This window comes from Rana temporaria, chromosome 2 (genome assembly GCF_905171775.1).
Source record: "Rana temporaria chromosome 2, aRanTem1.1, whole genome shotgun sequence".
Lineage (NCBI taxonomy): Eukaryota > Metazoa > Chordata > Amphibia > Anura > Ranidae > Rana > Rana temporaria.
This window is the reverse complement of record NC_053490.1, coordinates 536,539,781-536,555,197: the sequence shown is the minus strand read 5'-3', so window position 1 is coordinate 536,555,197 and position 15,417 is coordinate 536,539,781. Positions and strand designations below refer to the sequence as shown.

The 15,417-nt window shown below is 48.2% G+C and overlaps 1 protein-coding gene across 1 annotated transcript in view; it reads left to right on the top strand.

Moving 5' to 3' along the window:
* The window catches only part of GTF2E1 (general transcription factor IIE subunit 1), a 36,043-nt gene extending 24,881 nt beyond the window's left edge, over window positions 1–11,162 (top strand). Inside the window, exons 4-5 of the mRNA XM_040339198.1 lie at window positions 965–1,200; window positions 9,955–11,162. Coding sequence (XP_040195132.1) covers window positions 965–1,200; window positions 9,955–10,376 — 658 coding nt within the window. The 3' untranslated portion in view covers window positions 10,377–11,162. The remainder of the gene's footprint in view (window positions 1–964; window positions 1,201–9,954) is intronic.
* Window positions 11,163–15,417: the final 4,255 nt, after the last annotated feature.

Genomic DNA, 15,417 nt, shown 5'->3' with positions numbered 1-15,417 from the left:
AGGGATGGTGAGAACTCCTCATAATGGGCACAGCGGGTGTGCAGACCCGGGAACTCAGCACAGGGATGGTGGGAACTCCTCATAATGGGCACAGCGGGTGTACAGACCCGGGAACTCAGCACAGGGATGGTGGGAACTCCTCATAATGGGCACAGCGGGTGTACAGACCCGGGAACTCAGCACAGGGATGGTGGGAACCCCTCATAATGGGCACAGCGGGTGTACAGACCCGGGAACTCAGCACAGGGATGGTGGTAACCCCTCATAATGGGGCACAGTGGGTGTACAGACCCGGGAACTCAGCACAGGGATGGGGGGAACCCCTCATAATGGGCACAGCGGGTGTGCAGACCCGGGAACTCAGCACAGGGATGGTGGGAACCCCTCATAATGGGCACAGCGGGTGTACAGACCCGGGAACTCAGCACAGGGATGGTGGGAACCACTCATAATGGGCACAGCAGGTGTACAGACCCGGGAACTCAGCACAGGGATGGCAGGAACCCCTCATAATGGGCACAGCAGGTGTACAGACCCGGGAACTCAGCACAGGGATGGCAGGAACCCCTCATAATGGGCACAGCGGGTGTGCAGACCCGGGAACTCAGCACAGGGATGGCAGGAACCCCTCATAATGGGCACAGCAGGTGTACAGACCCGGGAACTCAGCACATGGATGGTGGGAACTCCTCATAATGGGCACAGCGGGTGTACAGACCCGGGAACTCAGCACAGGGATGGTGGGAACCCCTCATAATGGGCACAGCGGGTGTACAGACCCGGGAACTCAGCACAGGGATGGTGGGAACCCCTCATAATGGGCACAGCGGGTGTACAGACCCGGGAACTCAGCACAGGGATGGAGGGAACTCCTCATAATGGGCACAGCGGGTGTACAGACTTCTCATAATGGCAGGTGTGCAAAATGACGAGATTGTTTTTCCCTTCTCTGCGTTTCTTCCAGCAAAGAGCGCGCAGCGGCTGCAGCAGCCGCGGCCGCCGGACCCCAGAGGGAGACCTGGTCCAAGGGCACTTCGTACGGGGATATGTATACGCAGGATGTGGTCATCAGCATGGAGGAGCAGGAGAACCCGCAGAAGTTGGCCGGCGAGAACAAACCGGCCAAAGAGAGGCCCATCTGGCTGAGGGAGAGCACTGTACAGGGCGGAGCCTACGCCGAAACCGCCAACATCAAAGATGGTAAGAAACGGGAGCGGGTTTGTTTATTGGGTCTTTAATCACTACAGCCCTGAGCCTCTTTCTGAGATTTGTTGTTTACAAGTTAAAAACATTTTTTTTGCTAGAAAATTTCATAGAACCCCTAAACATTATATATATTTTTTTCTAACACCCTAGAGAATAAAATGACGGTCGTTGCAATACTTTTTGTCACACCGTATTTGCGCAGTGGTCTTACAAGCGCACTTTTTGGGAAAAAAGACACTATTTTAAAAAAAAAAACCAAAAAAAAAAACCGCTGGCCCAATTATTTTTTTATATCGTGAAAGATAATGTTACGCCGAGTAAATTGATACCCAACATGTCAGGCTTCAAAATTGCGCCCACACGTGAAATGGCGACAAACTTTTACCCTTAAAAATCTCCATAGGCGACGTTTAAAAAAAAATTCTACAGGTTGCATGTGTTGAGTTACAGAGGAGGTCTAGAGCTAGAATTATTGCTCTCGCTCTAACGATCGCGGTGACACCTCACATGTGTGCTTTGAACGCCGTTTTCATATGCGGGCGCTACTCACGTATGCGTTCGCTACTGCGCACAAGCTCGTTGGGACTGGGTGCTTTAAAAAAAAAATGTTTTTATTTTTTTTTCTTATTTATTTTACTTTTTATTTTAGTTTTTTTAACAGTGTTTTAAAAAAATAATAATAATTTATGTGACTTTTATTCCTATTATAAGGAATGTAAACATCCCTTGTAATAGAAAAAAGCATGACAGGTCCTCTTTTATATATGAGATCTGGGGGTCAAAAAGACGTCACATCTCATATTTACACTAAAATGCAATAAAAAAATAAATTGGCATTTAAAAAAAAAATGTCCCTTTTAAGAGCTATGGGCGGAAGTGACGTTTTGACGTATGGAGACGGGTGGGGGCCATCTTCCCTTCACTCTTCTCCATACCCAGCCACCAGAAGCACCCGATCGCTACCGCCGGCTCCGGTAAGCGGCGGAGGGCACGGGACAGCGGCGGGAGGGGGGCCCTCCTCTCCCGCCACCGATAACGGTTATCTCACAGCGAATCCGCCGCAGAGACCACCATTATCGGAAACCGGTCCACCGGCTGAAGCGATGGATAGCGGGGTTATGGTAGCTAGCTAGGTATTTTTTGCGAACGCTGTGCGTTTTTTATCTTTACGATAAAAGTGGTCTCTGCAGCGGATTCGCCGCGAGATCACTTTTATCAGTGGCGGGGAGAAGGGGGTCCCGCCGCTCTCCGGTCGTCTCCGCCGCTTACTGGAGCCGGCATGGATGATCGCGTCCTCTCCCCCCTGACAGGCCTGGATGCCGAGTGAGGGGAAGATGGCCCACACTCGGCTCCATAGGATTGGAGGGCGGAAGCGACGTCACTTCCGCCCAATGCTCTTAAAGGAATTTTTTTTTTTTTTATATATTTTTTTTTTTTATTGCACTTTAGTTTAATAATAATAATAATATTATTTATATGGGATTTATGTAGCGCCAACAGTTTACACAGAGCTTTACTATATATATATATATATATATATATATATATATATATATATATATATATATATATATATATATATATATATATATATATATATATATATATATATATATATATATATATATATATATATATACACATATATATATATATATATATATAATATAATATATGTGTATATATGTATGTATGTGTGTGTGTGTGTGTGTGTAATATCTATCTATGTGTGTGTGTGTGTATGTGTGTGTGTGTGTATATATATATATATAAAGATGTGAGGTCTTTTTGACCCCAGATCTCATATAAAAGAGGACCTGTCATGCTTCCTCTTCTATAAGGGATTAAATTCCTTGTAATAGGAATAAAAGTGAGGCAAATATTTTATTTTATTTTTTTAAAAAGACTGTAAAAAAAAATGTAAAGTGCCCCGTCCCGCCGAGCTTGCGCGTAGAATCGAACGCATACGTGAGTAGCGCTCGCATATGAAACGGTGTTCAAACCACACATGTGAGGTATCGCAGAGATCGTTGGAGCGAGAGCAATAATTCTAGCCCTAGACCTCCTCTGTAACTCAAAACTGGTAACCTGTAGAAAAATGTAAACGTCGCCTATGAAGATTTTTAAGGGTAAAAGTTTTTGTTGCAGTTTTCGCGCAATTTTGAAGCGTGACGTTTTGGGTATCGATTTACTCTGCGTAACATTATCTTTCACAATATATAAATAAATAAAAATTTAAAATATATATAGCCAATTTTACTGTTGTCTTATTTTTTTTTTTTTTTTATTCAAAAATTTGTAATTTTTTTTCCCCCAAAAAAAGTGCGCTTGTGAGACTGCTGCACAAAAAAAATAAATTGGTCGATGCCCGCATTTTCTTTATCGTTACATCACGGGACACAGAGCGGCATTCATTACTATATGGGTTATATGGAGTACCTTCAGGTGATGGACACTGGCAATCTCAAACAGGAAATGCCCCTCCCTATATAACCCCCTCCCATAGGAGGAGTACCTCAGTTTTTTACGCCAGTGTCTTAGGTGTTGGTCATGGTTTAGCTTGCCTCCGCATCCTTGGGATTAGGTGAGCTAACCGGTTCTGTCCAAAGGCCTCAGCGCTAAAGTGGTCAGTAACCGGGCCCCAAACCCTTGGGGTATAGCCCATAATGCTTTTCTTTTTAGAGAGCTGGACCCTGGGCCCAGAACTTAGAAACCTTTGGGTGCCTAATGTTTCTGTTGCCAGAGTGCTATATGGGCCCAGGACAGTGGATCCTTCATAGGAACCCAGGGCCTGAAGGTCTAGACATCCCCACGGAGATGGGGGAAGATTGGGCCTCTTGCTTGGCAAAGTCCTGTGGCATGGAGCAGGTAAGTAAGGGGAAAACTTGCGGAACTTGGTTCTTAGCAGGTTTTTTCTGGGGGGTCACAGGGGACATGCCTAAGGTTATGCGCTGCATCTGGCAAACTAGTCACATATCTTAATGATAGGATGGCTCTATGTGTATTTTTTCCCCATAAGAAGTGACCTCCCTTGTAGTGTTGGAAAAGCATTTGAGTAGGGCCTGTGTAATATAAAGTGTATGTGTGTGTCAGAGAGCTATGCTTACCTGCAAGCCTCCAGGCGATGCTCCATCAGTCTTCCTCCTCAGAGCCTGCAAAGCAGGCAAAACGCTGACCTCCTCGTGGTTCCAGCTGGACCAGAGAGGCTCCCTTCCCCCCAACCCCCCCCCCCCCTATCGGCGGGCGCGCGTTCACGTGTTATAGGCGCAATTCGCGCCGTTTAGCTGAGGGGGGAAGGGCGGGTCAGTGGTTTAAGGAAGGGGCGGCCCTTCCTTTTCGTTCCAAACAGCATTCGATACATTGGAACTGGGGAGGAAAGACCAGAGCGGCAGCACGGGGCGCCGAGGACACACAGTGGCCAAAAAGAATATTGCAGTCTTCAGAAGACTGTTTTCAAGCCTAGAAATAGGCTTTTTCTTTCTATCTCATAGTTTTTCTTGCAATACTACTCAGGGGGACAGAATGATTTTTCTTTCCTGGATTTGAAACAAAAAAAAAAAAAAAAAAAAAGGAGCCTTGGGGCCATCGGGATCTGGGGCTGGAGCTGGCGCGGGTCAGTCCAACCCTAAGATGGTCACGGACGAGGTATTACTCACCTCTTTAAGAGAGATGGAGAAAAGAATGGGAAAAATGATAGCCACAGCTATGCGGGGCAGTAAACGGATTAGATCTCCGTCGCCCGAGCGTGGACCCTCAGAAGAGGAGGTCCTTTCCTCAGGGGAATTGGACGATCTCTTGGACAAGGACCAAGTAGGTTCAGGGATCGAAGATCCGGATACAGAGGAGTCTGGAGCAGTCTCCCAAGGGGAGGGCTGGTGGATTCAAGCCTTAACGGACTTGGTCCATAATGCATTCAACTTGCCAGTACCAGATCTCCAGGTATCGACGGTTTCAGCTTTGGGCTCACTGAGGGCGCCTCAAAGCAATGCAGTGTTTCCGATCCACCCTCTATTAGAGGGAGTTTTGTTCCAAGATTGGAACAAGCCAGATAAAATCTTCTTACCACCTAAAAGATTCTCTGCCCTATATCCTATGGAAGATAAATTTTCCAAGAAATGGGCTACTCCTGCAGTGGACGCAGCCATCTCATGTGTTAACAAGTCGTTAACATGCCCTGTAGAAAACATACAGGTATTCAAGGATCCAGTTGATAAACGCTTGGAAGCACTACTTAAGAACTCCTTCACTACTGCAGGGGCAGTAGTACAGCCAGCGGTGGCTGCGATTGGGGTTGCTCAAGCATTATCGGATCAGGTTAAGCAGATGCTTAAACTTATTCCTGCCCAGCAGGCAGAAGAATTTCCGGATGTCCCTAAGGCCATATGTTTTACAGTAGACGCAATTAAGGATTCTATCCAGCAAGCGTCACGTTTATCGTTATCCCTTATCCATATGAGAAGACTCTTATGGTTAAAGAGCTGGGGGCCGAGCCCCCATGCAAGAAGCTCCTGGTAGGGTTTCCCTTCTATGGAGAACGACTCTTCGGAGAAGACCTAGATAAATACATTCAGACCATTTCAAACGGCAAAAGTACTCTCTTGCCAACTAAGAAGAAGTTTCAGGGGCCTGCGTTTAAACGACAGTACTCCCCTGGGCAGGGGCCCTCTAATGCCAAACAGTATCGACGGCCTCCTGCGAAAGCAAACTTCGGCTTCAACAGCAAGTCTCAAGGACAGGCTGCTAGAGGCAGAAAGCAGTGGTTTCGCAAACCAGCAAAACCAGCCCCCAAGCCCTTATGAAGGGGCGCCCCCACCCACGAAGGTGGGGGGAAGGCTGCGACTCTTTTCAGAGGTTTGGGAAGCCAGCATTCCCGACGAGTGGGTACGGTCTTCCGTGGCCACGGGCTACAAATTAGATTTCCTAAAGTTTCCTCCTCCTCATTTCCAGGAGTCGAGAATTCCAAACGATCCGGAGAAGGGAGCCGCATTAATGTCGGCATTAAATCATCTACTTTCCCAGGAAGTAATAGTAGAGGTACCAGTCCTGGAACAGGGACTAGGTTTCTACTCCAACCTATTCATCATCCCAAAGTCCAATGGAGATGTCAGGCCAATTTTGGACCTAAAGATGGTAAATGCATACCTAAAGATCCGCTCATTTCGGATGGAATCCGTGCGGTCAGCAGCTGCCACACTCCAAAAGGACGACTTCATGGCGTCCATAGACATAAAGGATGCCTACCTTCATGTTCCAATTTATCAGCCACATCAAAAATATCTACGCTTCATGGTGGCTTCGCGTCACTTCCAATTCGTGGCGCTTCCCTTCGGGTTGGCTACGGCCCCCCGGGTGTTCACGAAGGTCCTAGCTCCAATCCTAGCCAAACTAAGGATCCAAGGGGTCACGATCCTAGCATACCTGGACGACCTCCTAGTCATAGATCACTCGTCTCCCGGCTTGGAGCGAGCAGTGGCCCTCACGGGCCAATACCTCGAGAAGTTCGGCTGGGTCCTAAATCGAGAAAAGTCAGCTTTCCTGCCCACAAGGCAGTTGTAATATCTCGGCATGAGATTAGACACAGAACAACAAAGAGTGTTTCTACCTCTGAGGAAGGTCAAAGCCATCAAGGAATTAATCCTACTGGTTCTAAGCAAAAAGGAACCGACTATTCGCCTATGTATGAGGTTACTAGGCAAGATGGTGGCCACATTCGAGGCGGTACCATACGCCCAGAGTCACACTCGCATCCTGCAGGCAGCCATCCTGTCAGCATGGAGCAGAAGGCCACAGGCCTTGGATATCCCGTTGCCGCTCTCATCAAGAGTCCGACAAAGTCTGTGTTGGTGGTTAGATCCTCAGAACCTACTGAAGGGGAGATCTTTCAGCCCAGTGGCTTGGAAGATAGTGACCACAGACGCCAGCCTGACAGGCTGGGGAGCAATTTTGGATGGTTGCACTCGCCAAGGTACTTGGGCAAAGCTAGAGGAGCAGTTGCCCATCAACATCTTGGAGCTCAGAGCTGCTCGACTAGCCCTCAGGGCTTGGACGTCAAAATTGCAGGGGTTCCCGGTGAGAATTCAATCAGACAATGCCACGGCCGTGGCATACATAAATCACCAAGGGGGAACCAGGAGTCAAGCCGCTCAGAGAGAGGTAAGCTTGATTCTCCTATGGGCAGAGGCTCATGTGCCCTGCATATCGGCAATATTCATTCCCGGAGTGGACAACTTTCAGGCGGACTTCTTAAGCCGCCAGACTCTATGGCCGGGGGAATGGTCTCTGCATCCACAAATCTTTCAAGCACTCTGCCAAAGATGGGGAGTGCCGGACGTGGATATCATGGCATCGAGACTCAACAAGAAGCTAGACAGGTTCATGTCCCGCTCAAGGGATCCGATGGCCTGCGGAACCGATGCGCTGGTTTGCCCTTGGCATCAGTTCAAACTTCTTTATGCGTTTCCCCCGCTTCAGTTACTACCCCGCCTGCTGCGCAGGATCAGGGTGGAGCACATACCAGTCATCCTGGTAGCTCCAGCATGGCCCAGAAGGGCATGGTACTCACTAATCTTAAAGATGGTAGTGGGAGACCCTTGGACTCTTCCTCTACGGCCAGACCTGCTATCGCAAGGTCCGATCCTCCACCCTGCCTTACGGCATCTAAATTTGACGGCCTGGAAGCTGAATCCCTGATTCTCAGGGGTAGAGGTCTGTCTCAGAAAGTAATCTCTACCCTAATCAGAGCCAGGAAACCGGTCTCTAGGGTGATTTATCACAGGGTCTGGAAGGCCTATGTAGGCTGGTGTGAGTCCAAGCGATGGCTTTCTCGCAAATTCACCATTGATAGAGTTTTAAGTTTTCTCCAGCTAGGAGTGGATAGAGGACTGGCATTAAGCACAATCAAAGGACAGATTTCAGCTTTGTCAGTGTGGTTTCAGCGGCCGCTGGCCACCCACTCGCTGGTTAAGACCTTCCTTCAAGGGGTCTTACGTATTAAACCTCCAGTTAAATCCCCGCTTTGTCCGTGGGATTTAAATCTTGTTCTGTCAAGTTTACAGAAACAACCGTTTGAGCCGTTGGCTGAAATTCCTTTGGTTTTACTGACAAGGAAGTTAGTATTTTTGGTCGCCATAGTTTCCGCAAGAAGAGTTTCGGAGCTGGCAGCCTTATCCTGTAAGGAACCATATCTTGTTTTTCATAAGGACAGGGTCGTTCTCCGCCCTCATCCTTCCTTCCTACCGAAGGTTATATCCAGTTTTCATTTGAACCAGGATTTGGTATTACCATCCTTCTTCCCTAAACCTACTTCCAGAAAGGAAGGGTTGCTGCATACCTTGGATATTGTCAGGGCCATGAAGGCCTATCTTAAAGCTACAAAGAAGATCCGGAAAACAGATGTGTTGTTCATTTTACCGGATGGGCCCAAGAAGGGGCAGGCAGCTGCAAAGTCCACCATCTCTAGGTGGATTAAGCAGTTAATCACTCAGGCCTACGGCTTGAAAGGGTTGCCTCCTCCAGTATCCTTAAAGGCTCATTCTACTAGGGCCATGGGCGCCTCCTGGGCAGCACACCACCAGATCTCTATGGCTCAAGTTTGCAAGGCGGCAACCTGGTCTTCTGTCCACACGTTTACAAAATTCTACCAGTTGGACGTAAGAAGGAATTCTGATACAGCCTTTGGGCAGGCAGTGCTGCAGGCTGCAGTTTGAGACCCTCGGATTCCGGGGGCTTCTCTTTTTTGAGTTAAATTTAAAATTTAAGATTATATTTCTCAACTAAGTTGGATTTATTATGATTTGAGTATATCTCTAAATTAAATCCTTTTGTCTTGGAGATGTTCTCCCTCCCCTCATTGTAAGCATTGCTTTGGGACATCCCATATAGTAATGAATGCCGCTCTGTGTCCCGTGATGTACGATAAAGAAAAAGATTTTTAATACAGCTTACCTGTAAAATCCTTTTCTTGGAGTACATCACGGGACACAGAGCTCCCACCCCTCTTTTGAGGACCATTTTGGGAGGCATACTGCTTGCTACAAAACTGAGGTACTCCTCCTATGGGAGGGGGTTATATAGGGAGGGGCATTTCCTGTTTGAGATTGCCAGTGTCTACACCTGAAGGTACTCCATATAACCCACATAGTAATGAATGCCGCTCTGTGTCCTGTGATGTACTCCAAGAAAAAGATTTTACAGGTAAGCTGTATTAAAAATCTCTTTATCCACCAAAAAAAATAAAATAATTGGGCTAACTTTTAGTGTGTGTGTGTGTGTGTGTGTGTGTGTTTTTCAAAAATGTGTATTTTTTGCAAAAAAAAGTGCGATTGTAAGACCGCTCGTAATCCAAAGCACTCGTATATCAAAGCGAGTTATCCCATAGAAGTCAATGGAAACAAAAAATAATTTGTTCCGCATTGACTTCTATGGCATGCAATACATGTGGCCACAGGGGGGGGGGGGGCCAGGGGGCCTCGGAAATACTCGGGGCCAGGTCGGCTGAACTCGGAAAGCCTCAGGACCGGAGTGTTTCCGAGTATTTCCGCTCGGCTCCGGCGCCCCCACACTTCTGGCCAAATGTGGTACTGCACACAACAGAGGCTTGAATCCTGCTCGTTTTGCGAGACAACACTCACAAACTGAGGTCAGGACAATCTCGTATTGCGAAACGCTCGTCTACTCCGAGGTTTCACTGTATATGTATTACGTTTTACGATAAAATATATTTTCCTAAACTCCTTTCCCCCCTCCCAGGCCTGGACCCAGAAGGTTTCCTCGACCACGGGGAGGGCCGTCCAGGGGCCGACGACAACGAAGAGGTCATGCAGGCGCTGCTGAAACACGAAAAGAAGGCGGCGGCGGCCGCCCTCGGAGCATCCGCAGCTCCGGCAGCCAGCGTGGGCGCCGGCAGCGACTCCGACAGCGACACCAGCGAGTCCGACCAAGACAGCCCGGCTCCCCGCCACCCCGTGGCTTCCCTCCGCTTCCAGCAGGACGAGGACGACGAAGACGAGTTCGAAGAAGTGCAGGCGGTTCCCAAGGTCACCGTCGGGGGGCGGAGCTACCTTTACAGCGAGGTGAGTCAGCGGCCCGAACTGGTGGCGCAGATGACCCCTCAGGAGAAAGAAGCGTACATCGCGATGGGGCAGAAAATGTTCGAGGACATGTATGAGTGAGTCGCAAGCCCGTCGGACCGCGGCAGGGTGACGTCACGCCTCCCGATACCGACTATCGAATTTCTTCCGCCAGCCTTCGCCGACGTATAGGTTTTTTAATTCGCCTTTTTGGTTTTTAGTATTTGACATTTTTAAGATTTTTGTTCTGTACATCAGCAGTCACGCACCCCCCAGCTTGAGAAGTAAAGGAGGCGGTCCTTGCAAGAAAAAATGGCTGCCAGTGGACTGGATACAGCGTGTAAATGGCTCCTTAAGAAGAAGCAGCTGCTGGCGGGATTTTAATTTATTTTTATGGTCTTTCATGGTCAGCGGTAATGCAACCCTGAGCAGCTTCATCCAATACAAGAACAAGATGGCTGCCGTTGTGTATGAGTGGAGGGCGGTTATTGTGCTAGTCCAACGAGATACCGCTTGTACTGTATGGCACCAGTCGCAGGCAAGCGGCGATCACAATTATCTGCTCATGTCCTTTCCCAAGCTGCATTTTTTCACATCCAATAAAGTAGAAGTAGAACTCCGTAGTGTTAGATTTGAGAGTTTAAGTCTCAGGGGTTGCTTTGTTTTTAGGAGGTTAGGTGTTGGATTTTAGCGTTACAGGTTGGATTAGTGTTAGGGTCTCGTTCACACCCGTTGCATTGCTCAATGCAGGCTCAGCGCAAGAAGTGAGGGGGGGGGGGCAGGGGTTAGGAGAGATTAGCTGACCACATTATCACTGGCCCAGATTCAAAGAGCAATTGCGCCTGCGTAACCATAGTTGCGCAGCGCAATTGCTTACTTGCCCCGGCGTAACGAGTTCTCCTAATTCAGAAATCTCTTTACGCCGACTACAGCCTAAGATCTGCGCGGCATAAGGCTCTTATGCCCTCATATCTTAGGCTGCATTCTTACGTTGGCCGCTAGGTGGCGTTCCCGTTGTGGTCAGCGTATAGTATGCAAATTGCATACTAACGCCGATTCACAACGTTACGCGAGCCCTGCGTACGCAGTTTACGTCGTTTCCCCGACGGAGCATGCGCTCTACGATCGGCGCGGGAACGCGCCTAATTTAAATGATTCCTGCCCCCTACGGGATCATTTAAATTGCGCGCGCTTACGCTGGGCATTTTGCCGGAGTGCCCTCGCAATTTGCGGAGCTACTGCTCCGTGAATCGAGGATAGCCACCCCAAAATTTTTTGGGGGTGGCGCAGGGCAAAAACGGTGCCCTGCGCCTACGTAAAAAATGCGCATATCTTACTGAATCTACCCCACTGTGATTGGCTGTCACAGTGATCACATGGTCGGGAGCCAGTCCCACCGGATACATATAAGTAGGGGGTTGGGAGAGATCGGCCAATCGCATAAACACTGGGATTTGCTGTCACAGTGATCACATGGTCGGGAGCCGGTCCCACTGGATACCTATACATAGGGTGTTGGAGAGATCGACGATCGCATATTCTGTGATTGGCAGTCAGTGATCACATGATCTAGGTATCTGGTGGAACTGGCTCCTGATCAGTGAGAGCCAATCACAGTGGTAATGTAATTGGCTGCTCTCCCCCAACCTCCTACTTCTAGGTATCTGGTGGAACTGGCTCCTGATCATGTGATCACAGTGACAGCCAATCGCAGTGGTTATGTAATTGCCCCCTCTCTCCCAACCCCCTACTTCTAGGTATCTGGTGGATCTGGCTCTCGAAGTAGGGGGATTGGAGAGATTGGCCGATCACACAACTACTCTGATTGACTGTCACAGTGATCACATGATTGGCAGCCAGTCCCACCGGATACCTATGCCCCCCCCCCCCCCCTTTCCCCTACCTGCGGACGCCTATGGTTGGGGCAATAATTTATGGGGTAATTGCTAATCCCTGATTCCAGGGGTGGGCACTTGCCCCTACCTGCAGACGCCCGTGGTTGGGGCAATAATTTATGGGGTAATTGCTGATTCCAGAGGGGGGCACTTGCCCCTACCTGCAGACGCCCGTGGTTGGGGCAATAATTTATGGGGGTAATTGCTGATCCCTGATTCTGGGGGGGCACTTGCCCCTACCTGCGGATGCCCATGGTTGGGGCAATAATCTATGGGGTAATGGTTGGGTGAGCTTCAATGGTTTTAGGTGAGATCATAGGTGTGCGCACAGGGAGTGCCAGGTGTGCCCCCAGGCACACCCTAATCACACTGTGCAGCAAAGATTCTCCCTACTGCCCTGGCTCCCCTGTCCCTTCCTCTGCTGCGGGCATACAATATGTGGGAGAAGGGGACAATAAATACAGGTATGTCATTTAACGGCCCCTTCCCATTCTGAATGAACACAGTCAGTGATCGGTAGCATGTGTTTGAGCTTTGAGGTGCACACCCTAATGCAATAGGCTGCGCACACCTATGGGTGAGATGTTGGGGGTTCGATTTAAAGGGGTTAAAGTGTTCTCCTTTTCCTAAATAATGGAAGAGGAGAACTAACACCCTACAACCATGAGGCGCTCAACCTGTGGCCCTCCCAGCTGTTGCAGAACTACAAGTCCCATGAGGCATTGCTGACCGTTACAAGCACCACTCCCAAAGTCAGAGGCATTGATGGAACTTGTAGTTTCGTAGCAGCTGGAGGGCCAGAGGTTGAGCACCCATGCCCGGCCTACAGCCTCACCCAACCCCCCCCCCCCCCCCCAAAAAAAACTGCGGGGCTGGGGGCGGTGTACGGTGTTGACCCTTTTCACTTGACCCTTTAGGGTTAGCGTTGGGTTTGGGTTAGTGGTTGGATTTTAGTAGGTATTGGTGTTTGGATTTTAGGGGTGTTGTAGGTCAGGCTGAGTTTTAGGGTTGGTACTCTACTGGGGGGGGGGGGGGGGGGCTTTTTTTATTTTTTATAACTGCCAATGCCATGTTCTCAGTGCAAAATCCTACTATACCAGCCATGTGACCTCCAGTGTAATAGTACCCACCGACCTCCCGCAGGAAGGTGCCACCGGAAACTGCAGAACTCTGCCCACTCCCTCGCCTGGCTGTACATGGTGGTAGAAGTGTCTGAATTGCAAGACTGGCCACACAGAATTGTGAATTTTGCACCAACTAAGACTGTTCACAGGTAACTTTTTTTAAAAAAAAATTCTACTTTGGAGTTCTGCTAGTTGACAGTATTGCAACACCAAATCTCCTACCGAAACCGCTACTTGGCCGTAATTTGCTTCTCATAACTCAGATTTTCTAGTTCTGACATTTTTTTACATTTTTTTTAATCCGGCTTCTCCAGGAGTCTCTGTAAAGCGCGAGACCGGCTCTGTAGCCGCTTCACTGGCATTGACCCCCCCCCCCCCGATGTTGGGAGTACAGAGCGGAGGCACCTCAACTTCTGATTGGTTATGCTGCCTCTGATTCATACATTTTAAACCAATAGCACCCCCCTCTTGATCAGTTGGTTCAGTGAAGTACTTTTGGGGGAGTTGCCAGATCCACCCACCTGCCACACCCACTGTGAGGGAGTTGTGCCCGCCCCTGAGGGACTTGTAGTTGTAACACTGTGGCTGCTTTGGCTAAAGGTGTGATGACCCCATTGATTGAGGGAAGATATTGGAACTCTGGTTGGGGGGGTCCCTCATCACTAGACTCCAGAATCCAGTTGTGATATCCGTGTTGGGTGGACAATGCCGCACACAGCCTGGACCCGGAGCTCGCAGAGTATTCTAATGAATTGACATTTTGTTTTAGAGGAAAGTCTCATTTCTCTTGTGTTTTTATTGTGTGACTGAGCCTTTTACATGAGCAAATTGTTCTTATTATTCACTATTTGTTTCCTTTTTAAATAAAGTTTTGTTTTTTGTACGAGTCATGTGACACCTGTTGTGTGATAATTTGACAGATGTGTGTGTTGTGCATTACTAATTGTCCAATGAAATTCCTTCTCCTTACATACAAGCAATGACATCACAATCTATCTACAGGAGTGACCTCACTGCCCTTCAGATAGAAGTCATTTTATAGTGTTTTTATTTTTATATATTATAGCAGTGACATCACCGCTCTCCAGATATAAGATATATTATACAGGAGTGACATCACCACTCTCCAGATATAAGATATATTATACAGGAGTGACATCACCACTCTCCAGGTATAGGTTATATTCTATCTGGAGAGCTGTGATGTCACTCCTGTAGAATACATCTTGTATCTGGAGAGCTGTGATGTCACTCCTGTAGAATACATCTTGTATCTGGAGAGCGGTGATGTCACTTCCTGTAGAATACATCTTGTATCTGGAGAGCGGTGATGTCACTCCCGTAGAATACATTTTGTATCTGGAGAGCGGTGATGTCACTCCCGTAGAATACATCTTGTATCTGGAGAGCGGTGATGTCACTTCCTGTAGAATACATCTTGTATCTGGAGAGTGGTGATGTCACTTCCTGTAGAATACATCTTGTATCTGCAGAGCGGTGATGTCACTCCTGTAGAATACATCTTGTATCTGATAGTGGTGATGTCACTTCCTGTAGAATACATCTTGTATCTGGAGAGCGGTGATGTCACTTCCTGTAGAATACATCTTGTATCTGCAGAGCGGTGATGTCACTCCTGTAGAATACATCTTGTATCTGGAGAGCGGTGATGTCACTCCTGTAGAATACATCTTGTATCTGGAGAGTGGTGATGTCACTCCTGTAGAATACATCTTGTATCTGGAGAGTGGTGATGTCACTCCTGTAGAATACATCTTGTATCTGGAGAGCGGTGATGTCACTCCTGTAGAATACATCTTGTATCTGATAGTGGTGATGTCACTCCTGTAGAATACATCTTGTATCTGGAGAGCGGTGATGTCACTTCCTGTAGAATACATCTTGTATCTGGAGAGCGGTGATGTCACTTCCTGTAGAATACATCTTGTATCTGGAGAGCGGTGATGTCACTTCCTGTAGAATACATCTTGTATCTGGAGAGCGGTGATGTCACTCCCGTAGAATACATTTTGTATCTGGAGAGCGGTGATGTCACTCCCGTAGAATACATCTTGTATCTGGAGAGCGGTGATGTCACTTCCTGTAGAATACATCTTGTATCTG